The sequence below is a fragment of the Musca autumnalis genome, unplaced genomic scaffold, assembly GCF_047663935.1.
Source record: "Musca autumnalis isolate F117 unplaced genomic scaffold, ASM4766393v1 scaffold_1, whole genome shotgun sequence".
NCBI classification, from domain to species: Eukaryota; Metazoa; Arthropoda; class Insecta; order Diptera; family Muscidae; genus Musca; species Musca autumnalis.
In genome coordinates this window covers 216584829-216611836 of record NW_027411644.1, presented here as the reverse complement: position 1 = coordinate 216611836, position 27008 = coordinate 216584829, and the positions used below count along the sequence as shown (strand labels likewise).

Sequence of the window (27008 nt, the reverse complement as noted above, 5' to 3'; positions counted from 1 at the left end):
TATCATCAGCATAAGCAAGTAACATGTGGCTATTGGTGTAGATTGTGCCACTCCTTTTGACGTTTGCTTCTCGTATAACCTTTTCTAGCAGGATGTTGAAAAAATCACACGAAAGGCTGTCTCCTTGCCTGAAACCTCTTTTGGTACAAAACTCTTCGGAGAGATTCTTTCCTATTTTAACTGAAGATATCGTGTCAGTTAAAGTCATTTTACAAAGTCGAATGAACTTTGCGGTGATACCAAATTCAGACATTGCTTGGAATACCTTTGAACGTAGCGGGCTGTCGAACGCTGCTTTATAATCGACAAAAAGGTGGTAGGTGTCGATCTGCATCTCTTGGTTATTCTCCAAGATTTGGCGCAGGGTAAATATCTGGTCAATGGTGGACTTGCCAGGTCTAAAGCCGCATTGGTCCAATTATTTCGTTGACCATGGGCTTTAGTCGTTCGCACAATATCCCTGACACTATATTGTATGAGATAGAGAGAAGACTTATGCCCCTATAGTTGGATCATAAAGTCTTATCTAATTTCTTATGGACGGGACACAGGATGCTCAGGTTCCAATCGTCGGGTCCGCGTTCTTCCTGCCAGATGGAGCTAACTAGCTGATGCATACACCCTATCAGCGTGTCGCCTCCGGTTTTAAACAGCTCGGCTGGTAGGCCATCAGCTCCTGCTGCCTTATTATTCTTCAGCCGGTTTATTGTTGTCTTTACCTCATCTTGGCCGGGTGGTATACATTGAATACCATCTTTTGGTATTGGATCTGTGGTATCTTCGTCGACTTCGCTTCTATTGGATACCAACAGTTTGGAAAAATGCTCTTTCCATATCTTTAGCACACTATCTGTATCAGTTACCAGATTACCTTGCTGGTCTCTGCAGGAGGATGTGCCAGTTCCAAAGCCATCAGTTTGATGTTTCACTCTTTGGTAGAATTTTCGGACTTCATTCTGTCTCCATCTCTCTCTTTTTCCTGCGGAAAAGACGTTTCTCCTCTCTCCTTTTCTCGCGATACCTCTCTCGTGCGCTACGCGTTGCTACTGTATTTTGTACATTTACTTAAAAAAACCAACTGCCTTACATTTACCAATTCTGTCTGTTAATGAAAACTAAGTCAAAATATTGGCTTTGCAAATATACTTCAATAAAACAATCAATTTATAATCCTTCTTCGCTTCCTGGGAAACGAGAAACAGTAACAGACCTATTTTTTGAGTTGTCATAGGGTAGGTCAAAAAATTCTATGCCAAAACCAGAGTGTACTTCCAATATTTTCGTATGTGTCGGTCAAAAAAGATTATCAATACGAATATAATAATGAAAAAATCTAAATCAAATAATATTTAAAAAAATGAGATTTGATAGAAAGTACAGCACATAAAAAGAATATAGAGCAACGAATTTTGAATTTTGACCAGAGTAACTGCATATAGTTTATCGCTTCCGATGATGATGAAAACCAAGCCAAAATATTGGTGTTGCAATAGACTCTAATAAAACAATCAGTTTTTGTTCTCAATAAGTTTATAGTCCTTCCTCGCTTCTTGGGAAACGCGAAACAGTGACTAAGTTCTATTAATTTTTAAATTGTCATAAGATCAAAATTTCTACCCCGAAACCAAAACCCGAAACATTCTTCCCTTGAGGGGAAACAAAAAGAAAACTGTTACTGAGTTTTTTATCTAGATCTTTTTAATGTCAGTATTCTATATGTACTATGATTTCTATTCAAAAAATCGATTCTTGTTCTCAATAAATTTTTGAAGCACTCGCAAATATTGACGTAAAAAATTCTCTGTAGAAGGCTTTTTTCATTGCGGATCGTACGTTACTTTCTTACCTAAAGCAAACTTCTAGAAGTACATCCATCAAGAAATGCCCTATAAAACACATTTTATTATTAGGAAACATAAAGGTAAATATTTCTATAGGAGATTTTCCATATACAGAAACCCTCTTTCCAATAAATCGATCAATTTTTGTTCTCAATAAACTTTTCAAATTAATAGTTAGTATTTAAAGATAGTCCTGTTTGGACTCGAAGCCAGAACGGTCTTCCCTTGCTGGGAAACAGAAAGTTGTTACTAAATTTATTATTTGTGAATTGGAATGATCTGGAAGAAGAATAAAATGACGCAAAACTTTACTAAAACGTTTGATGTGTTTTCGGCTAAAAGAAGGACACATTCAAATTCGAACTAGGTTACCCTTTGTCTCTTAGCAGAGTTGATTTAAACAAGATTGTAACCCCTTAAATAGCGAGGCCTTTTTGACAGATCTGAAAGTCTTGAATTTGTTTTCCTTCTTAAATGTTTGATGTTTTGCTTTTCTCAAACTATTGAACAAATGGCCACTTGTTTTGGAGTCAAGACTTTTGCGTATTCATCGAGCAACAAATTGACAAGCCAAATTGTAGAGTTGTGTAGTTCCGGAACGAACTAGTTCCAAGGAACTATTCCGGACAAGGAACTATTGGAACTATATCCACCTCATGCGTTCATATAGTTCCTTTAGTACATATAGTTCCTCTTGTGCATTTCTTTCTTCCTTTAATTCCACACTCACTTCGATATTTCTCGTTCGTTTCGACCATTACAGAGATGCGACCACGTTGTTAAATAAACGTAAATCACATGCACCTTTCATCGCTGCAATTTATTTATTTATTTATTTCAGTCTTTAGAATATACATTCCTTACAGACTATGATATTATATAATATACAAAGTAATATTTAAAACAAACATTTCAATTAAAAACAACAGAAAAATACATTTTGAAAATATCTTTTGAAATGCAGAACTCTATATGTTGTTGAAATTTCTTTTGATAACTCAGGTTAACATCATTTATATAATAGTAAGCACGGGTTAACGGACTGTGACAAGCATAATTTACTCGATGTACAGGGACATTAAAAACATCAGTAAATCTCATCTGTCTAGGCGGGACATACAGCGGTATCAATGACAATAATTCCGATGAATCAATTCTATTATTAAACAAATCATAAATGAAAAGAGCCGATTGAATTTTTCGACGGTGCTCAAGGGATTGCAATCCCAACAAAAGACATTTTGATGTATATGTGGTAGGACCCACAAACGGAAAAGATCTTAAAGCATATTTAAGAAACACCCGTTGGACCCTCTCAATGCGAAAAATGTTATTTTTACCTTGAGGATCCCAAATAATTGAAGCATATTCAATCTTTGACCTCACATATGCTGTAAAAATGATTTTCAGAGTATGAGGATCCGAAAAATCATTACAATTTCTTTTTATAAAAGCAAGAACTTTATAAGTTTTGGGAAGAATGTAGTCAATGTGAGGTACAAATGTCATGGCCGAATCAAAGACAACGCCAAGATCTCGAATTGAAGTGACTGTTTCGAGCGTACTCTCACCTAATTTAAAGCAGCACTGAATAGGATGATGTAGTTTATTATAAGACATATGACAACATTTTGAAATATTTAATGGTAATTTATTTTGAAGGCACCATCTATAGAAATTATCTAAATCTGACTGAAAGTGTACAGCATCTAGCAATGAATCCACTCTAGAGAAAATCTTTAGATCATCAGCATAAAGCAGATATTTAGAAGCAGAAAAACATGAAGAAACGTCATTAATGAATATGTTAAAAAATAAAGGGCCCAGCACACTCCCTTGAGGAACTCCTGAAGTTTGTAAGTATGGGTAAGAAAAATAGTCCCCTACATTAACACGACAAATTCTGTTAGACAAGTAGGATTCAATCCATTTTAAAAAAGTTGAATGAAAACCAATCCTTTTTAATTTATGTAATAATAGAGCATGCGAAACTTTGTCAAACGCTTTCGAAAAATCCGTATAGACAGTTTCTAACTGACTTCCTTGCTCCAACGTTGATATACAGCATTCATTAAACGTTACTAGATTGGAAATTGTAGATCTGCCTTTAAAAAAACCATGTTGATGTGGGATAATTATTGACTTGGTAAAGAAAATTAATTTATTAAAAATGATATGCTCAAATGTTTTTTGAAACACACGATAATTTTGAAATAGGTCTATACGACGTAACTTCATGTTTATTGCCATTTTTGAAGACAGGCGTAATTGATGCCAATTTCCAATGATCAATAAATATACCTTCTTTGAGGGATACATTAAAAATAAGAGAAAGTGCATAGCTAATTCCTTCATTACACATTTTAAGAAAGTGAGCACAGATACCATCAGGATCATTTTTGGTACCACTTTTCAATTCACATAAAGCATCGAAAACATCTTCCTTTGAAATGAGCATGGAACCTATATTTAAATTAGACTCCATAGAATTGATCTCTTCATTGGAGGTAGAAGAAGGTTCAAAATTGGATTTAAAATAATCAGCAAAAAAATTAACTATGTCATTTCCTGTTTGTGCCGTTGAACCATTAAAGCGTATTGTAGAAGGAATATCCAATTGTTGCTTTTTTGATTTGATAAATGACCAAAATGCTTTTGGATTTGATTTTATTTCACATTATTTTGTGTATAAATACTGTTTATATAAATACTTATTCAAATAATTGAATTCACGCTGATAGTGAGCAAACATTTCCCTATCATGAAGGGAATTGGACTTGACAAATCTCTTCTGAAATTTATTCCGAAGATTTTTAATTTTTTTCAAATTTTTATTATACCACGGCTGTTTGTGGGTCTTATTTTCCTTAAGGGGCACATGCTCATCAAGCATGGTTATGACTTTATTCAAAAAAATAGAATAACATTGTTCTGTATTAGATTCCGCAAACAAGGCATCCCAATTAAACGAAAGCAATATAGAGTTAAGCATTTCAAAATTGCAATTTACTTATTTTTATGTCAAAATGAGCGATGAAAGAAAAAGATTTGTTAAACTATTTCGATCTCGGAACTATTTTGACTAAAGGAAACAGAAAGAACGATGAACGAAAAAAAATTCATGTAACTATATCACTCTCGGAACTATTTGTAACGAAGGAAACAGAAAGAACGATGAAAGAGAAAAATTCATTGAACTGTATCGCTCTCGGAACTATTTGGAACTATGGAACTATATTAAGGAACTAGTTCCTTTTAGGAAAAGAAACTAGAAAGATCGATCCGCTCCGGGAACTAGAACAAGAATATTGAATTCTGAATTCAATGCAAGAAAACTTCAAAAAAGGAAATGGTAGACAAACTAAAAACCTTACTTTTTAATCAATGTTTGTTCTCAATAAATTTTTCAAACTTAATTTTCTTTGAAAACTTTAAGAGATTTCTTGGAATTTTTTCTTTTTTAAATTATTACGAACATTTTTTTGATAAAAAAAAGCCGGCCTAAAGAGGAAACCAATAAATTTTGTCTTAAAATTGTCGTTTTAATAGTAAACACAAGCTGAAAGAAAAACAAAAACACATGAAATTGACATATGCATGCCTCAAAGCAGACAAAAACAAACAAACATTATGGAAGGGAGGGAAAGGAGGGAACACAAAATACAGCAAAATATACTGTCAATAATTACAATAATTATCAAATACAGCAGCAAGCAGTGGCGGCAGTCGAAATGTCAAAATAATGCCACAAAAACACTTGTGCACGACGTGTTGCAGTGTCCAAAAAAAAAAAAAAACAAAAACCTCAATCTTATGCAAATCCCCCAAAGTAATCTGACAGGCAATTTTGTTCTCAATTTAATGATGGCATGGACTTTTTTCACATTCATTCCATTTAACACATTCGAAGAGAAGATTTTTTTTTTCAATTCCACTTGATTTTTTAGATATTGAAAAAAAAAATATTTCAGTTTTTTTTTTGGCAAATGCCTAAAAGGCACGTTCTTTTGTCTGCCCCAAAAAGTCCCAAAAAATCAATGAAATTGAAAACCACTTTAGAATACATTAGCAAATTCCAAAACAGCCCCCGAAAAGGCAAATATACAAAGATTTCTCATTTCATTTTCTTGGACATGGAAATAAACAATTTCATAAATTTGTATTCAGAATTTATTCATAATAAATTTTGCATAACCCAAACGCCCTGCGCGTTCGCTTACCGCATCTTGCAAAAAAGAAATTACAAAATTGTTTAGCGTTTTTTTTGCGATCTGTTTACACAATCAATAACGATTACGCCATGAATGATTGACCAACCAGACTGGGCTATTTATGCCCTGGAAAAGCAGAAAGCACAACACAAAATTGACAAGACGCGCACGTTGCTGTCTTTCGCCTTGCATTGTGCGGCATTCTGTTTTCTGTCTTGTTGGAATTTTAATTGCTATAAATTGTGTGAGCGTAGCTGTGCTGATATTGATGCGAATGATATTTCTGCATGGCCTGGTCGCCCGTCCGTTCCGATCCTTAGGGGCGGACATCTGTAAATGTAATCTGAAATGTTTCGATTTTCTTTCTTCTTTGCTGATAATTTAAGTATTTATGTCAAGCTTACAGCGTTCAGTTTTATATTAGCTTGTCAAATGCTCTCTTTTTTTTGTATTTAAATTAAATGGCCACATCAATTTTGGTATATAAACACTTGAGACGCCTTGATCGTTTTAATTGACAGCCTGTTGGAGATCACTTCGATCAATGAACCGGAAAGTCAATTTCTGTTGTAAATGATAATTTGTTGCAATTCGTTGATGTACAGAAGGAGGAAATTGAAATGTGGGTGAAATGTGAGAAATCCTGTGGTACTTGGAGTTTAGTTGTAGGATCTAAAACTAAAATCAGACAGGAAACAGGCAAAGTTCACCTAAATCCAAAAAAGGATGGCAAATATGGAAATATTTAATAATGTGAATAAGTCACCATTAATCATCAATTTTAAGATTGAATCCAAAAGCTATCAAAAGTACGGAATGGCAATATACAGTTCGAGTTTGAAATTGTTTCAAAATTATAATTAAATCAAGAAATCAATTTTTGTTCTCAATAAATTTTTCAAAGTTTGCTTTAGTATGTATTAATTAGAAAGCCTCTTTTGATGCAGGTGGCCTTTCTGCTATATATTTGCTCCAAAAAAAAAAACGAGTTCGACACATTGAAAGATAAATAAATTAATCAATTTTTGTTCTCAATAAATTTTATGTTTGTAAAATGCCTATTTTGAGGTATTCGAAATTTAGGAAGACAATGTAAAATATTTTAGTTTAGTATGTTAATATCTTTTATTGAAATGTCTCTTGCAAAGGTCCATCTGTCATAAATTTGAGCCCATGTAGGTCAACGGTGCAGCCTACAGACTGGCAAGAGGTTTTGCGGTATTCGAAAAATGGGAAGACAATCCTCTACCAATAGAAAGGTATTCTTTTTCCTACGAAAATCCCTGAAGGTATAAGAGGAATCTTCTGTATGTATTAGTTCCAAATTGTCTTTGTTCGAAATTGTCTAATTAAAATAAACAATCAAGTTTTGTTCTCAATAAATAAATTTTATTCTAAATAAAGCTCTGTTTGACAAAAGTTCACCGGAGATGACTTTTCCTATACAAAAATTCATCTGAGATGACTTTTCCAATACAAAAGTTCACCGGAGAAGACTTTTCCTATACAAAGGTTAACCAAAGATGACTTTTCCTGTACAAAAGTTCACCGGAGATGACTTTTCCAATACAAAAGTTCACCGGAGATGACTTTTCCTATGCAAAAGTTCACCAGAGACGACTATTCCTTAAAACGTCCATCTGCTATATATTTGAGTCCATATAGGTCAAGGGTGAAGCTCACAGACTTCCAAGAGGACGTTTGCTTAATGCCAGGCTCTCTAAGCTCATTCTTGTGCTCACAAGCATGGAAAAAATCCTAACGAAATGTATCTTCAGAGCCCGCAAGTAAGAATCAAAGAAATGTTTAACTCCCAGGAGGTTAAAGGCATAAATCAAAACCTACCGCAGCAGCGGCAAGCTCCACGTGTGGAGGGAGCACTTCGTGTTTCGACAGAGCTTCAGAGGCCCTATGCTTCCCAGGGAGTTAAGCGGAAAAGTAGACCTAGCCTAACCAACGGCTCAAAATCAATACCACCTTTGAAAATATGTTTTAGAAATTCCTTTTTTTTACCTTCTCACGAATTGATCACTTTGTGATAGATGGAAGACATGCATCAAGCGTGTTGGATGTACGATCGTTGCGAGGTGCAAACATAGACTCGGACCACTACCTTGTTGCAGGCAAAGGTATGTACGCACCAGTCTAAACGTTGCAAATAAAGCACGAACAGACACAACACGGAAGTTGGACAACGGTAAGCTGCAATCACAACAGATAGCCACAGCATATTCCACTCAACTGGTCCAACTGCTTAATCAAAGCACTCCTCGTCCCAGGACAATGGCAAAACATTGCCCACTCCATGCAAACAGCCGCAAAATCAGTACTTGGATACCAGAGACCTCCACCAAGGAATCCATGGTATGACCAATAGTGCCGTGCTGCTACCGAAGAGAAATATGCGGCATATAGGGCTACTTTACAATCAGTAGCTACGCGTAGCACACGAGAGAGATACAGGGAGAAAAGGAGAGAGAAGAAACGTCTTTCCACTGGAAAAAGAGAGAGATGGAAAAGCGGTAGTGTGAACAAATCGAGATGTACAGGAGACAGATTGAAGTCCGAAAATTCTACCAAAGAGTCAAGCATAAAACTGATGGCTTTGGTACAGGCACATCCTCCTGTAGAGACCAGCAAGGTAATCTGGTAACTGATACAGATAGTGTGCTAATGATATGGAAAGAGCATTTTGCCAAACTGTTGGTATCCAATAGTAGCGATGACGGCGAAGATACCACAGATCCAATCCCAGAAGATGGTATTGAATGTATACCACCCGGCCAAGATGAGGTAAAGACAGCAATAAACCGGCTGAAGAATAATAAGGCAGCAGGAGCTGATGGCCTACCAGCCGAGCTGTTTAAAACCGGAGGCGACACGCTGATAAGGTGTATGCATCAGCTAGTTAGCACCATTTGGCAGGAGGAACGCGTACCCGACGATCGGAACCTGAGCATCCTGTGTCCCGTCCACAAGAAAGGAGATAAGACTTTATGCTCAAACTATAAGGGCATAAAGGGCTGAGTACATAAGCTGCATTGCCTGCTTTCCTTGCTTACTTCTGATAAAAGAATAAAAAAGAAAAGGGCAACCCAGTTCGAAATTTGCTCGGCCCTCTTTATTCTTTTATTTTTATTATGTCAGAAATGAAGCAGGAAAGCAAGGCAACCAGGCGAGGTAACTTATGTACCGAGGCCTTTAGTCTTCTACCTATCGCCTACAAGATAGTGTCAGGGATATTGTTCGAACGACTAAAGCCCATGGTCAACGAAATAATTGGACCATACCAATGCGGCCTTAGACCTGGCAAGTCCACCATTAACCAGATATTTACCCTGCGGCAAATCCTGGAGAAGACCCAAGAGATGCAGATCGAAACCTACCACCTTTTTGTCGATTATAAAGCAGCCTTCGACAGCCCGCTGCTACGTTCAAAGGTATTCCAAGCAATGTCTGAATTTTGTATCCCCGGAAAGCTCATTCGGCTTTGTAAAATGACTCTAACTGACACAAGATCTTCAGTTAAAATAGGAAAGAACCTCTCTGAAGAGTTTTATTCCAAAAGAGGTTTCAGGCAAGGAGACAGCCTTTTGTGTGATCTTTTCAACAACCTGCTAGAAAAGGTTATACGAGAGGCAAACGTCAAAAGAAGTGGCACAATCTACACCAATAGCAACATGTTACTTGCTTATGCTGATGATATAGACATCATGGGACGATCAGTAAAAGAAGAAACCGATACCCTTATGAAGGTCGAAGGAGAATCTGCTAAAGTGAGTCTGGCGGTAAATGGCGAGAAGACCAAGCTGATGGTGTCGACGCGCAATGCGTCCATTGAGATCGGAACAACTGTTGAAGTTGGTTCCTATAATTTTGAGGTAGTAAAAGACTTCGTATACCTCGGCACCGCCGTAAACACAACAAACGACATCAGTTGTAAAATAAAAAGAAGAATTGTATTGGCCAACAGATGCTATTTTGGCTTAAGTAAGCACTTTAAAAACAAAGCCACAACTCGTCAAACAAAAATGACGCTTTACAAAACACTGATACTACCCGTGCTGATGTATGGTTCCGAAGCCTGGGTACTTGCGCAAGCAGATAAGGCAGTACTTGGCGTGTTTGATCGAAAGATCTACGGACCGATCTGCGTTGACGGTGAATATCGACGTCGTATGAACCACGAGCTGTATCTGCTATACATCGACATCAATATAGTTAAACGTATCGAGATGCAGCGATTGCGTTGGCTAGGCCATATAATAAGAATGAGCGATGATGAACCCGCTAAAAAGGTGTATAAATTCGAGCCACATGGCGGTGCACGCAGAATTGGCAGGCCAAAGAATAGATGGCGCAAACAAGTGGATGAAGAGAAACAGCGAAGCACGAAACAGAGAGATTTGGAGATCTTTTCTTAGTTCGGTCTATGGAACAAATGCTCTGTAATGGGCCAGCTAAGTAAGTAAGTATCATGCATAGATTTCTATTTAAAAAAATTAATTTTTGTTCTCAATAAATTTTTCAAAACACTCGTAAATATTAATGTCAAAAAATCTCTATAGAAGGCTTTTTATTCGTTGCGGATGGTATGTCAATTTCTTCTATCTACGGTAGACTTCTAGAAGTACATCAATCAAGAAATTTCCTATAGAACACATTTTTATCAATGGGAAACATGAACGCAAATGTTTCTAGATGGAAATCTAAAGGAACCTTCTATCCAATAAATCGATCAATTTTTGTTCTCAATAATTTTTTTTCAAAAAAAAGTTAGTATTTTATGATAGCCCTGTTTCCTCAGTTAGGTCTTCCTGTATACTTTTAGATTCACTCATAGAAGCTAATGTGTGTGTGTCTTCAGGAGCTATATTTATCGAATATCGAAGCAACAGTTTTCCTTTCCTCTTTCCATAGAACCCCTTCAAACTAGCTTCTGCAAATGCTGTGCTATGCATGAAGGACAAAAACAACTTTCGTGCTTGGCGAATCTATAAAAAGAATTTTCTGCTCCATGCGCCTAATATTTAAATTTCTTTAATCTTTCCCCTGAGTGCGGATTAAACACTTACACTAATCCTTGATTCCCAGTATTTGTTCATTTAACTACCTGTTTCAACAAATCTCCCCGCTTTGCAAAATCACACCACCAGATGCTCTTGGTGGAAATAATTTTAATAATTAAAATGAAATTGTTATGCCATTATCATAGGACCTGAGGGTTGTTGTTTCAGTTCACACCTTATAAAAAGCATGTCATGTCTATTCGGCTGACTGGCAGGTAACCTGTTTGCCTAACAACTAGGCGGCTTGCTTAGATTCTTCCCGGCTGTAAGTAAATAATAAATTAATATAGGTACTTGGTTAGGTAGATAGCTAGGTGCCAGGCACACTCAACTTAAAAGGCGGCACACGTTTTGCACGCATGAAATGAGGAAAAAAATCAAAACGCAAAAAGCAAAAAACTCAAAGAACAAATACTTAAAGTCACATCTTATCAGCACGTAATCATTTGGGCAAACTCTTATCGGTGAGCCTAGGGAGGCGATGAAAAAACAACAGCAAAAAGAGTAAACCCCGGCAATGTAAATTCCACATGCCCAAGTGCAAATTTTCTGCACTTGTTAGTTACATATTTGAGTTGTGTGTTAAAGGCATTTCACATTTTCCCATTGGTGGCGGACAAAGAAAGAAAGCCTTTGCAAAAAAAAGAGGCGACATGCAGTATTTACGTTACGCCTTTTGCAAAATACACATCTCTCATCGTTCCAACCCGATTTGTTTGCCAAGAATAAATAAAAATCGCTTAGAATAAAATAGCAAACAAAATTACGAACGAAAAATTCCAACTTTTGTGGGGGTGTTGAGGCGTTCAACCGCAAATGTAAAAAACGTGTTTGAAATTCAATTATTTGCCTGCCTGCTGCCTCCAGGCACTCTTAGGCTTGTATAAACGTTGCAACTTCATTTCTAGACTTCGTAACAACACCAACAATTTAATTACAACATCAACAATCAGGCGTCAAGTTTACAAACCAATGAAACAACTATTCAGCAAACCGCCAAGCCAAGCGACCAACCATTCAAAAAGACCACGACTGCTGCTCCAAACAAACCATACATTTTGCAAAAGCCACCTTTATATGAGGGTGTTGGGTGTTGCAACAACACCTTATCATGCCACCACACCACCACCCCATCAACACATGCGAAGTGTGGCAGTCAGGCCGGCAATCAGACCATGGCTTAAACATTTAACATAACGAAAATCACGTTAACCACCACCTAAATTCACCAAGTTGAGAAGTCCCATTTAAAGTTGTTAAAAATGTTTAGGAAAAAATTAACACTTTCATGCTAGGCAAGACAGATTTGGGAGAGAGAGAATACATTGGTGTTGCACAAAATGTGTGTTATTACTGCAATGCTATTTGGCAAATATACTTATTAAAAGGTGGTCGTTACATTAGACAGTGGATCAGGAAGGAAATTGGGTAAAATTTTTATCACACTAAGGAAAGAAAGAGACGTCTACATTGTCCCTTGCGGATTGTTTGTGGACACATATGTGTGTATGGAAGGAAAGAAAAATGAAAAAAGGAGGTTATGTTTGACTCTACCCCACGGTGGGCGCCACTCATGTAGTGTTTTTCTTTCTTCCATGAAACTTGTATAAGCTTTAATGAAGAGGATTTCCTAGGAAATGTAATATTAGGTGTTTCTGTAAGGAAAGAAAAATGAAAAAAAGGAGGTTATGTGTGACTCTACCCCACTTTGGGCGCCACTCATGTAGTGTTTTTTTTTTTTTTTTTTTTTTTTGTCTTCCATGAAACTAGTTTAAGCTTTAATCAAGAGGATTTCCTAGAGAATGCAATATTTGGTGTTTTATTTTTAATGTTGTTTTGAAATACATTTTCAGTCTTTTAAGAAGAAGAGTCAACTCACAGCATTTTCATAGAATATTCTCAGGAAGTCGATTTATATATGTATTGCAAAAACCAACAGGAAGCGAATATCTCACGACTTGTGTATATTCCAGGGACTTGTTTGACAATCATTTTAGTTAATAAATCAATTTTTGTTCTCAATACCGTACATAAAATCCCTATATGGTTACCAAGACTTAAGGAATAACTCTCGAGTGAAAATTGAATTGTACAAAATCATGATAGAAATACGAATTATATAAAATTGTATAAAAAATCCTAACGTCATCAAACGGATAGGTTTTAATTTGTGAAAAATCTTCCGAATGCCAAATAAATCAATTTTTGTTCTCAATAAATTTTTCAAATCTTTACAGATAAATAATTTTCAGATTCTGAAAAATTATTTTTAAGCATCTCCTTCGAAAATAAAATTATATCATGCAGAACTTGAACTTAGAACTTCAAAAAATGTTTGTTCTTCATAAAGGATTTCTCAGCGTATCCGTCATGTATAATTAATGATAGTTGTGTTTTAGACTTCAGTTCCCTGAATATGTCCTCGAAACATTTTTGGCCTACTGTTGTTATATTTATTCTTAGTATTTGTTGTTAATTTGTTGCAATTTTTTTTCGCTAACACTCCCATTTCTCAATGGTTTATTATCAACAACTCATAAATTCACTAATTGTTCATGTCTGTGCAATTAACAAGAATACAAGAAAAGCAATAACAACAAAAATGGAAAAATAAATAAAATAATGCCTTTAACACAGTTTTCATTATTTATTTTTAGCTGATAATGTTAATTACACTAAGCAACAAAATATTCCAGCAAAAACTAAATTATAAAAAGTTTCGTTATATACAAAAATACAGTGAAAGATGGCGCAACCAGTTTCCGCATGACCATTTGCGAGTTTGATTGATTTTTGTGATTTTTTTCCTAGCCCTTTTCTTCCAAAGCAAGAAATTTTCCCTGTTTCACCCTTTGAATTAGATATTGGCGCCCACTTTAACTCCCCAAACCACCCTGCCATCTTCAGACAATTTTGCAATATATTTGTTGCCTAGTGTAATTAAATATAATATGTATGTTATTTTTACTACAAAGTTCTACTTATTTTTTGTTTATTGTTCAATATTTGACGTAATTGCAAGAAGATAATGTTTATCTTATTTTGCCACACACACACAATTATACTCACTCACTCGTTTTTTCTTTCTGGGTTTATTGTAAATTATTATCATAAGAAGAAGGTTGTTATTTTTTCGCTTCAAGTGTGAACAAGTTTCACTAATTGAAGTGCAGATAACAAATTCATTGAAAAGCTTCGAACCAAACATATTTGTTAGATTTTTTATGCTCTACCATATAAATGGCAAAAACTGATAAGAGAAACTATTGCCGGTTTGTATTCCTACATACGAGAAAATACTGAAGAAACAAATGAGATCATATTGGGAAAAAATAGAAAATACATTTTAACAAATTCGCAAAGGGAGGCAAATGTTAAATTTTATGCTTTCTTGGAATGCTATTAGAAAATAAATAAGTTGTAATCCAAATGAAATGTTGGATTTTGCAAGGTTGTAATAAAACTCTATCTATTCCAAATATGTTTTGTTTGGGATATTTTTAGAAACGTGTGAAGTTTGTCATTAAGAAAATAAAGGAGATGATAAAGAAGAAAACTCGAACTTGTTTGTATTTTTCTGGCATAAAAAGTTAGGATAATATTGTAAATTAATCTATTTTTGTTCTCAATAAATTTAAACTTTAGATACAATATGGGTATAATGCAAAAAATGCATTAGAAAAATGGTATATATCCAAAGTCCAAATGAATTTTTTGAATTTGCAAAGTTTTAATAAGAGCCAAAATCACCTTATATAGGTAGAAGACCTTCTACTAGGAATAGGAAAGGAAAGCAATAATCGGTTTTTCGCTTTTGGTCTAAAACTAAAAATGCGATTTTCCATTCTGGCGATTATTTGAGTTGTCTTAAAACTCGACTTTCGACTTTTTCATAACCGTAGAAACTCGATTATAATCGACTATTTGTCGATTTTTTGTTTTCTTTTGAAACTGTAAAACCCCCAAGTCAACAATCTATGGGCAAACTAGAAAACGATCACAAGATAATCGATTATGCGATTTTCCCTTCACACAAAAATCGACTAAGATTTTTAAATTGTTGACTGCAAAAAGTCGATTAATCGATAAAACGAAACTCGACTTACCTATCCCTACCTTCGACAGGGCTTCTTTAGAAACCACACTTACGAAATGCGGAACGCAGGCCGAAACAACTCTCCTGGTTTTTATAGATTGAAGGCTCTCTCAAGAACTTCTACAGGTTGAAAAACTGGTAAAAAGTGATTATCAGGTATGTAATGCGACACAGTTAACCTCTACCTTCACGCCTCAAGCATTTTGTACAACGCATTTTCTCCCAATTTTTTTGCGAATTTCTTAAGGCTAGGGTATTTAAAAAGAAGAGTACACCCTAGTCTGTCCATAAAATACTCGAAAAATAAGCGTAAATGGGGTGAACAAAATGCTTGAGGCGTGAAGAGAGAGGTGAAGCGTGTCTCAGAACATACCCCTTAGGGGTAAATATTTTTACAGAAAGAAAGGAAGTTATCATGAACTGCAATTTCCCGTGAATTTTTTCACTTTTTCCCTTAAGTTGCAACGGCGGAAAGACAAAACTCATGGGGAAATTTCATTCATGATAACCCCCAAAAACTCCAAAAGATTATCCTTAGAAAAACATCTCCTAAAGTCGTATATCTATATAGAGGACTTTCAACAGGGCTTTTTTAGAAACCACACCAACGAAATGCGGAACATAGGTGAAAAAGCCATCGAAGACTATTTAGTTACCTTTCTACTAAAGGACTTCTCTAAATGGCAGACTCTCTAGATGACTGGCTAAGTTTGAACTGTATATTTCCAAGGGATTCAGAGAGAACGTAAAGTACACACGGCATGAACCGTAGAGAGATGCATTAAGGATCGTGTGGAGAAGACTTACTAATAATAAGATTTTCCCTACATCTCTCTTTAGGGCATACATTCCCCCAGCTCAGACCATAAGTAGCTTTTCTAAGATCGTTTTGTAGAAATCTGTTGGAAATTTATGTTCACGCATCTCTGTTTGAGGCTGTCTGGAAGCATCAATGCTTCCAGGCACCTCGCTACAGTTGTGACTTCACTCTTTAACATATCTCTAAAAGTAGGCCATTCTTCATAGCTTCCATGGAATCCTTGTGTGTCGTAAAAGTAGCTTTTCTAAGATCGTTTCTCTACAACTCTGTTTGAAATTTATGTTCTCTCATCACGCATCTCTGTTTAAGACTTTCTGGAAGCATCAATGCTTCCATGGACCTCGCTACAGCTGTGGCTTCACTGTTTAACATATCTCTAAAAGTAGGCCATTCTTCATAGATTCCGTGGGATCCTTATGTGTCGTAAAAGTACATTTTCTAAGATCGTTTCTCTATAACTCTGTTGGAAATTTATGTTCTCTCATCACGCATCACTGTTTGAGGCTTTCTGGAAGCATCAATGCTTCCAGGCACCTCGCTACAGTTGTGACTTCACTGCTTAACATATCTCTAAAAGTAGGCCATTCTTCATAGATTCCGTGGAATCCTTGTGTGTCCTAAAAGTAGCTTTTCTAAGATCGTTTCTCTACAACTCTGTTGGAAATTTATGTTCTCTCATCCCGCATCACTGTTTGAGGCTTTCTTTCTGCTTTCAGGCACCTCGGTCCTGTTTAACATATCTCTAAAAGTAGGCCACTATTCATAGATTCCGTGGAATCCTTGTCTGTCGTAAAATAGATTTTCTAAGATCGTTTCTCTACAACTCGCTCGTAAAATTATGTTCTCTCATCATGCATATCTGAGAGTTCCAGGAAGCATCGATGATTCGAGCTACAGTTTTGACTTGGCTGTATACCCATACTCTTCCTTATTTAACATATCGCTAAAATTAGGCCATTCTTCATAACTTCAGTGGAAATCTTGTGAGTCGTAAAAGTAGTATTTCTAAAATCGTTTCTCCACAACTCTTTTGGAAATTTATGTTCTCTTAGCACGCATTTCTGTTTGAGGCTTCCTGGAAGTATCGAGGCTTCCAGTCACCTCGTTAAAGCTGTGACTTAGTAATAGTAGAGAGTGGGTCACTCGTCCTTGTTTAACATATCTCTAAAAGTTGGTCATTCAGAAAAACTTCTGTGGAATCCTTGTGAGTCGTAAAATTTGCTTTTCTAAGATTGTTTCTCTACAACACACTCGGAAATGTATGTTCTCTCAGCACGCATCTCAATGTTAAGACTTTCTGGAAGCATCGCTGCTTCCAGCCACCTTGCTGCAGTTGTGACTTCACTGTTTAACATATCTCTAAAAGTAGGTCATTCTTCATAGCTTCCGTGGAATCCTTGTGCGTCGTAAAAGTAGCTTTTCTAACATAGTTCTCTTCCTTGTTTATCATATCTCTGAAAGTAGGTCATTCTTCATAACGTCCGTGGAAGGACACTTCAATGAAAAAGTCCAACATATTAAATGTGCTTTAGAGCATACATATACAGCTGATAATGGCCTCCAATCCAATCAGTTTCGCTGTTCACTTCACATCACTTATTGCTCCAATCTTCAGAGAAGTTCTACGTGTGATTTTCTATAAATAGAAGATCTCCAAGACTTCTTCTATAGATGGAAGATATCTAAGAGATATTTCATAGAAAGTATATCACCAAAAGTTTTTCTTTGCATAGAAGACATCCAAGGCATCTGATATATGTATATAGAAGATATGCATGAGGTCTTCACTAGATAGATGATATCCAACATATCCCATAGTTTCTCTGCAGATAGAAGATCTTCAAGAGATATTTTATAGATAGGAGATCGCCAAAAGATTTTCTTTGTATAGAAAATATCGCAGACTTCTCCTATAGATAGATCTCCATGAGCTCTTTCATAGATAGAAAATCTCCAAAGATATGGGGAATCCCTAATAAAAATATATCTCAAGACTTCTTCTATAGATAGAAGATTTCCAAGAGATAGTTCATGGACAGAATAAGACCAAAAACTTTTCATTGAATAGAAGATATCCAAGATAGAAGATCTCCATGAGGTCTTCACTAGATAGAAGATCTCCAAGAGATATTTTATAGATAGAAGATCACCAAAAGATATTTTATAGATAGAAGATCACCAAAAGATAGAAGAAGATTCTATAGATAGAAAATTTCCAAGAGATATTTTATGGACAGAATATGACCAAAAACTTTTCATTGAATAGAAGATGTCCAAGATAGAAGATCTCCATGAGGTCTTCATTAGAAATAAGATCTCCAAGAGATATTTTATAGATAGAAGATCACCAAAAGCTTTTCTTTGCATAGAAGATATCGAAAATTTTCTATAGATAGAAGATATCCATTTGCTTTTTTTATATATAGAAGATCTCCAAAGATATGGGAAAACTTTACTCTTTACTTTAGATAGAACATCTCCCATTTCTCTTTCTCTCTCTCTTATATATACGGTTCAGCTTACAAAGTTTTAACCCTAAAAATAATCCTCTAAAGAAACAGTGAAAAAAATAACAAAACTACTTACGGACTGTGACCATTTTCGGATCATATGCACTGACACGCCTTTCAACAGCTACGATTTTCTTTTGCACCACACGGGCACGATCGCCCACCGCTTGTAATTCCTTTTGTAAATCATCAAATATATCACTGGCTATAAGGACCAATGAGGCCAGCTGTCGCAGGGCATTACTTAAAGTAATATTGCTGATCGAATCAAATTCATAACCGGCTACAATTTTTGCGGCAGTTGGAGATTGGGGTGTACGTAAACGTTGCTGTTGTTGTTGCTGCTGGTGGTGGTGGTGATGCGATGAAGTCGAACGTACCATTGCTCCTGAAGAACTTCCTCCACCTCCAGCCATAGAACTACCTTGATTACCTCTCATTGCCTGCTGGTGGCGGGTAGGAGAGGTGGGTATATTTGATAGAAATTCAACATGTTGTTTTAATTTTTTCATTGGCATTGAGGGAGCAGGTGATACGGGTGGCAGTATACTACTACTGGAACAACCGCCCTCATCTTCATGGTCGGTGTTGTAGGAAAAACTATTGGTTGTGGTGTAACCAACATGATCTGTGGTATCCTTGCCCAAATCATTGATGATGACCGAACCCCCACCACCAACACCACCGCCAGCAGCTCCATTATTATGGATTATGGCTGTGGTAACAGTGGTCGTTGATGAGGCTGTGGTGGAGGATGTTAGGGAGGGTGATATCAAACCGTCCTTGGCATTGCTATTCAACAATGAGGATGTCCTTGAAAGTAAAACATCGTTGGGGTTTAACGACAATGAAGGTGGTGGCGGTGATGACGATGATGATGAGGATAAAAATTCCGATTCTGTTGTTTTACTGCTGCTGCTGATGTGTGGTGGCTGCTGTTGACTTGTTGTTGGCTCTCGGCCATTGAGAGAGCCGGCATCTCTTAGCTGTTGTTGGTGTTGTGGAGATAATTTGTTGTTGATGCAATTGTTGTTTTGACATTTGCCGGGTATGCAAATGAATTTATTGGTTTTTGGATTACCGGAAACGGATGTGGAACAAACTTGGGCAAGATTAACCGGTTGCACAACACGCTGTACAAACGGCATTTTTTGGTTTTTGCAAAGCACAAAATCAATTTCGAAATTTCTTTTAACACATTTGCTTTATATTTTTTTAAGATACAAAGAACAGGAAAAATTTTCCGGTTTATTTTTAATTTTTAAAATTATTTTCTTAATTTTTAAAAACACTTAATTATTATAAATTTTCTATTTCAATATTTTTCAAAAATTTTCAAACATAACACAATTTTTTTTGCCTTTTGGCATCACATCATCCTCAGCAAATTTGTTGTTGTATCCATCCGTCGTTGCCGTTTGCAAGTTGAACATGGAACGTATCATAAAACCGGTTTATCCATTTGAACTATCGAACGCATAAATCCTTCTTTTTTGTCTCATCTCATCTTTGGATTCTTTTTTTCTTTTCTTCGTTTTGTACGTTACTTCACTGTTCCTGCTGTTGTTGTTGTTGCGTTTTATGTGAAGAGATTCGACAGCACACCTTCCTTTAATAGTACGGTGCGTTGATGTTGTTGTTGTTGCTGCTGTTATTTTTATGCTGCGGTTGATTCTTCACTTTTAAAAGGCGGCGTGATTTTAGCCTTCACTTTTTGTTGGTATGTGTGGTGATACAACAATAAAAATTAAGTAAATTTGAACAACAAAAGAATAAATTTTGAAGATCTTTAGAAGATCTCTTGAAACCGTTTCTTTTAACAAAAATTTGTAATATCCAAGCTCTTTCGCACTCTTTTTCACTCTCGCTCGGTGACACAAGACGACAACACCGTGTTTACAATTTGTTGTTATTCCAGTTGTTGTAATGCACTTTTAATTAAAATCAAATTCTTTTACTTTGCATTAAGGTATTTTTTGTTGGCTTTATTCATTCAATATTTATCTTCAATTTCATGCAAGGTATTCTTCCATTTGTTGTAATTTAATGCACAATACAAAACTTCACTTTATTTGTTTAAACAATAAATTATTTTATGTTAACACTCAGCAAAAAAAAAGAAACGCACACATTTATCCGTTGTTATTTATTTTTTTAAATTTTCGTTCCTTGTTTTCGTCTTTACCGACACTTCTTATTCATGGATTTAAAATCCACCATCCGCTACGCGCGTCCAACAAAACAAAAATTTCCGCCGCTGCGCTATGCTGCTATCATCGACGCACAGCAACATACTACATCGACAATGTCAATTTTAGGGATAGGAAGGTCGACTTTCCAGTAATCGACTTTTAGGTAAAATAGAAAATCGAAAAAGACATGAAAATCCGTCTTTATAGTCGTCGCAAATAATAGGTTTGTACGATACTACAAACAATTTTAAACATTTCTTCTGTAGTAGAATTCTGTAACTCATTTTTTGATTTACCGACAAAAATCGGTAAAATTAAAACGCAAAATTATCAATGAAAAGTATCAATAAAATTTGACATAACACTTTCTAACGGCGGAACTTTACAACTACTTTTTATTGGTCGCTAACTTACCGAAAAATATCGTTAATTACCGAAATTATAAGCATTTTAATTTTACCGATTTTTGTCGGTAACTCAAAAAATTAGTTAGAGAATCGCACTGTTGTTTGATAGCAAAATTGTTTAATAAAAGATGGCAAGTTTAGAGAGGTTTGTTGAAAGTTCTGTAACTTAGACCTGTAGGCCTATTCTGTAACTTTTATCGATAGAAAAGTTGTTAAATTTTTTTTTTTGTTTTTGTAACAACTACAAAACAAACAAATTAAATTGTTGTACAATAAACAATGAGTAAAGTTGTTAAAAAGTTACAGAATAGGTACCCAGTAGGCCTATTCTGTAACTTTTATCGATTGAAAAGTTGTTAAAATTTCTTTTGTTTTTGTAACAACTACAAAACAAACAAATGAAATTGTTGTAAAATAAACAATGAGTAAGGTTGTTAAGAAGTTACTGAATAGGGGTGCTGGGGCTCAATTCTGTTTCTATGAAAATGTGAAATGAAAACTTTTATAAAGGAGAAAACTGTCAAATGAAAAAAATATAAAGGAAACATTTTTCATTTTAAATTTTCATAGAACAAGAATCCAGCCCCTGTCCAATGTCAACAACTTAAAATATTAACATAAGCTTCGTTCCAGAACTCAGAAGTTTTTACACAATTTTGATTATTATAACATTTTTTTCCTTTATGTTATCGGAAAAAATAGTAAAAATTAGTAGAATCTTGCTGTTCTGGAACAAACCATATATATATATTTTTTTAATATTTTAGAAGCAGAAACGGCATCAAAAATACAAATTTAATAAAAGCAATATTACAAAATCAATTAAAGTTAATTATTCCTACTCGCCTATTATCCTCGTGCACATTATAGTTTTGTTCCTTTACTTTTTTAATGGTAACAGTGGTAAAAGAGAAAAGTGTCAAAATTTCTCAAAATTGCTCTCTCATGAAAATGGTAGATCTGGTAGCAATGTCAAAAAGAAACATAAAAAATCAATTTTCGTCTTTTATTTCACAGTTTTTAATTTAGATTTTTCAAAATAGTCTGGGGTAGTAGAGAAAGGCATATATGCTCTCTCTCCTCTCTCACTCTCCTAAAAATTGCTGCCAGTTTTGCCACTTTTTGGGGTTAAGGAACGCTTTGCAGGTTAAAGAGGTAAAAATGGTAACCCCAGGTAAGTAAACACAGCTTATGCATATTATCTTTTTCTCTTTTCTGTCTATTGAGGTTACGTTACTTAATGCACTAACTGCTTCCATTATCAAGAGAACAGTGTTGCCACAACAGACAAAACTGCATTATCGACAGCTATTGCAGGAAACAAGTTAAGCCCACATTTTTTCGTTCAATAAATTGCAGGTAAATAAAAAAAACAATTTCCTTTAGAGAAGAAAAACATGAGCAATTTGAATGATCTACTAATAATGAAATTAACCCTAGGTTCATAAAGGCCAAGAAAATTGTGTTAATTTATTGATTGTCCAAAACAAACATTTTCTTCTCATGGAGTTGTCAAGTATTAAAATACATATAAAAATGTATTACATTTTCTGCAAAACTACAGTTGCCGATGAATCCTTTGTGTATGTGTAGGATTGAATATTGTGTGGCATTCCTTCATTCCATATTCGTCTGTTTAATTTTTCATCCTCAGCCTGTAATTTAATTTATTCGTATTTGTTCAATAGACGTCAGTATGTTTCATGTAAGAATAGTGTTTCTGGTATGCTTCCCGTGAGTAGTGGTGTTCCTCAGGGGTCTGTTCTTGGACCTCTGTTATTTGTAATGTATGTTAATGATTTGTTGAGTTGTGTTAATAGTAGGAGTTGTATGTCATTTGCTTTTGCTGATGATGTCCAAATTTTGTTTAAAGGAGAATATATGTTTTTGGATGTTCTGCAGTCGTCAATTGATTTCAATGTCAATATGTTGGTTACTTGGTTGTCTTGTAACGGGCTCTCAGTTAATACTCGGAAGACTAAAGTGATGTTTTTTGGAAACTTGCAAGAGGATTCAATTAGTGTTTCCATCTATAGTACTACTATAAATGTTGTAAGCTCGATGAAATGTCTTGGTTTGTTTCTTGATAGTGGTTTAGTGTTTGATGTGCATGTGAATTCTGTGGTGTCCAAGGTAAACTTTGTTTTAAGAAAGTTGTACTGTTTGGACTTAGTTCTGTCTAGAGACATTAGAATTCAATTGGTCCATGCATTGATTATGCCTCACTTTTTGTATTGTGCTGAGATTTTCGGGGGTAGTTATGGTTTTGTTTTGCGTAAGCTGCAACTATTGTTTCATAGTGTTATGAGATATGTTTTCTGTGTTAAACGTCGTGATCATATTTCTTCTTATGTGAAAGAGTTTCTTGGCTGCACGTTTGAAAATTTTTTGAGTTTGCGGTCTATGTTATTCTTCTATAAGGTTTTTAAGTTGAAGACCCCTTTATGTGTGTTGAGTCTGTTCACGTTTTCTCGTTCTGAGAGGAACAAACAGATAATTGTTCCGCAGTTGACTCCTTCTTTGGAAAAATCGTTTTATGTTAGAATTTCGCGTGTTTATAACTATCTGCCACCATGTCTCAAGACATTTAATTCCTCCTTAAAATGTTACAAGAATAAATTATGTGCTCATTTTAATCGTAATCAAATACAGCGTTCATAAATGTTGTCTTAGTTTGTAATGATATATTGTTGCATAGCTGATTCTATTAATGATTATTTTGTTATATATTTTCATTTCTTAATTTATATGCTTTTGCTTTTATTTATGTTTAATTCTATTCATGATATGCTAAGAAATATTGTTAGATATAAGTATCTGAGAGTAGTTATTGTATTGCTGTTTTTGGAACCGCTCATGGCCCTATGGGCTAGGTTACTGTGTTTGTCAAATAAAAATTAAATTAAATTAAATTAAATTAAAAGATAAATTTTCCTCGAAACCACGGTTCATGGCACAATAAGAGCTGTAGAGTCATGCAAACATATGATTATTTTTTTTCATAAATTTACCCTTGACAGAACTCAACTTTCAAATTTTAAAATTATATTAGTCCCGGTCCACACTAGCATGAATTTCATTAAAAAATTTCATGAAATTCCTCACTACAGCAATTTTATGATTTTACTCTACCATGGAGGTCGATCTAGAGACGCATAATTTCATGCAATTTTTTTCAATGATATCACTCTAGTGTGGACCGGGACTTACATTATTTTATTTGTACGTACAATTTGTGGCAAAAATACAATATTTATATATTTTTCAATATAGTAAAATTGCGGTAATTATACCGCCGATAAATCAAAAGCCTCAATGATTCGTAATAAATTGTCAGCTCCTAGAAGATGTTTCCTTCACATTTCAACCCTATAGTGGAATCCTGTAATTTGTCACCGAAAGAAATCGTTAAAATTAATACGCAAAATTATGAATGAAAAGCTCAAATAAAAGTTGAAAAGACTGTTGCTATCGGTAGGACTTTGCGACAACTTTATTTTGTTCGCTAACTGTCGGTGATGGTCACCTTGAAAACGTCCACGGAACAATATTTTATACACTGAACCATCACTTTTATTGCAGTTTGCTTTTATTGCCTATGCAAATGTAAAATGTAAATGTAACTGTTTGAAAAATATGCCAAACAATTTTAAAAACAATCGAATTCAATGATTTTTAAAATTGTTTTTAGAACATTTGTATGGGAGAAATTCTTCCGCTTTGCATTGAAACAATAATTTCATCATATCCACAATTCGATTATGTGGAGAAACTTTGACACTTAATTCATTTTACGCGTTTTGTATAACGTGCTGAAAAAATGTATTCTAAACAAACCCACTTGTTGCTTTTGTGTTTGTCGTTTAGAAATCGGAACGAAATCTGAACGACTTTGCTTCCGAAATTATTCAGACGTGTCGGACATCAGACATTTCGTTTGCTGGGTTACTACCTCCAATGTCTATACTAACTCACTACCTCCAATGTCAACACATGGTTCCTCCGCAACTACTGACTTACTACTGACATACTAGTTCCAATGTCAGTACTGACTTTCGAATGACACGTTCATACAAAATGTCTATAGGAAATTACATTAGTTGTCTACAGTTTGTCAGTAGTACTGTTGACAATGTCAGTAGTAAGTCAGTATAGATTCACTATTGACATTTCCTACAGGGGAGTTACAGCCTTATACATATATACAATTACATATTTGTTTGTAGTGTAATAATAAACACGCTAGATGTCTCAATTATAACTCAATTGTAATTCCTGGAGGGCATATAAACATGGGCGTAGCCAGCTATAGGCAGGAGGGGGCAGCTGCAAACAGGGGCCTAATTACGTGATTTGATATCGAGTTGTTTCGACCCGAGTACTCAAAGTTGGGATGACAACATTCGTTATCGAGTAAAATTATCGAGAAATTGAGCATAAATTTGCGAGTAATTTCTCGTAGCCAAATGGCCTATCGTAAACAAACGAAATGAAAGATTTCTTATTGTATTTTTGTTTAAAATGTAAAAAATTTTGTTTATTGGCGGTTTATAGAGGAAATATGATATTAGTAAATAATTGTGAGCATTCTTTACACAAAATAACAAGAGAAATTGGGAAAAGTCCTTTTCAGTCGTTTTGAGAAATTGTGATAAAATTAGAATTAAAATAAATACATATGCATGCTATCATTAACCAAAAATTAGTGTTTGCAGTCGTTAAAATACAAGTTGAAAAAATATGAATTTCTGCAAAACAAAAAATTATTTAATATTAATAGCCTTCACTTTATAAGTGAACAACTTTTAATAAAGTGCATTTTAAACAGTTCATCCCCCGTTGTTTACCAAAGGAAATACTCTCTCAGAGAGGCTAAGTCAAAACACCCACCAAATTCTCTCATTTATTTTGAGAGAGAATTATTAAGGTAGATGTATTAGCAAACTGTAACAAGAATGTCAAAACAATTTTGCAAACATTACTAATTTTCATATTTTCTTAGCACAACTTCATTCCGAAATTATTATTCAATGTATTGTTCAAAAAATTCCACAAATATTTACATTTTTCATCCATAATTTTGTTTTTTAGTTTTTGCTTTGAAATAAACACATTTTTTTGACATCTACCTTCATAACATTCCCTGAAGAACACATAGTTCGATTACCGGTTACTCTCGAAACATTCGATCAACGATTTCGATCGAGTCTTATCATGCCGTTTTTTTCTCGTGTCGAAAACTTATTCACGAGTAAATTCACGATCGAATCGACTCACATAATTAGGCCTCAGTTTTGCAAAATTATAATGTGATACAAAAGATGAAAAATATTTTGCAGGTGTTCTGATGTACTAATATTTTTAATTTTATAACGGCAAATGGGCGACTAACATCTTTCCAATAAGCTATATTTTTTAAAAAAACGCATTAAAAACATGAAAATGCTATCCCTCGTGCTCAAGGCTGCTTAGAAGATACCAAACAGTATAATTTATTTCTTCTTTTTATAATATTTAATTTATTATTTGTAAATTAAGCTTTGTCCCAATTTACATTAGGCGAGTTTACTTGCGGCAATTGTCAGTTTGTAGGTGAGAGAGGGTGCTGAGAGGCAAAGGGTTACCATATGCCTCACCCCTCTCTCGTACAAAATGACAATTGCCGCAAGTAAACTCGCCCAATGTAAATTGGGACTTTCGAAAATTGGAAAAACCAATGAATTCGGTTGAAAAATAGATGAGATATGCAATAATTGAAAACGGTTTTATTCAAGAACGCATAGGTGAAATTCTTTAAATTATGTTTGGACAAACTGTGTCTCGTCAAAATATTACGATGTGCAAAGCATAGACCAGAGATGT

General features: G+C 35.0%; 1 protein-coding gene across 3 annotated transcripts in view; it reads right to left on the bottom strand.

Moving 5' to 3' along the window:
• Positions 1-27008, bottom strand: part of gukh (NHS actin remodeling regulator GUK-holder) — a 288940-nt gene that overhangs the window by 254458 nt on the left and 7474 nt on the right. For 2 of the 3 annotated variants that reach the window (XM_073960170.1, XM_073960172.1), the window contains exon 1: positions 18624-20854. The exons of the other annotated variant lie outside the window; for it this stretch is intronic. In XM_073960170.1, coding sequence (XP_073816271.1) covers positions 18624-19695 — 1072 coding nt within the window. In that variant the 5' untranslated portion in view covers positions 19696-20854. Of the gene's footprint in view, positions 1-18623; positions 20855-27008 lie in introns of those variants that run through there. 3 annotated transcript variants of the gene reach the window in all.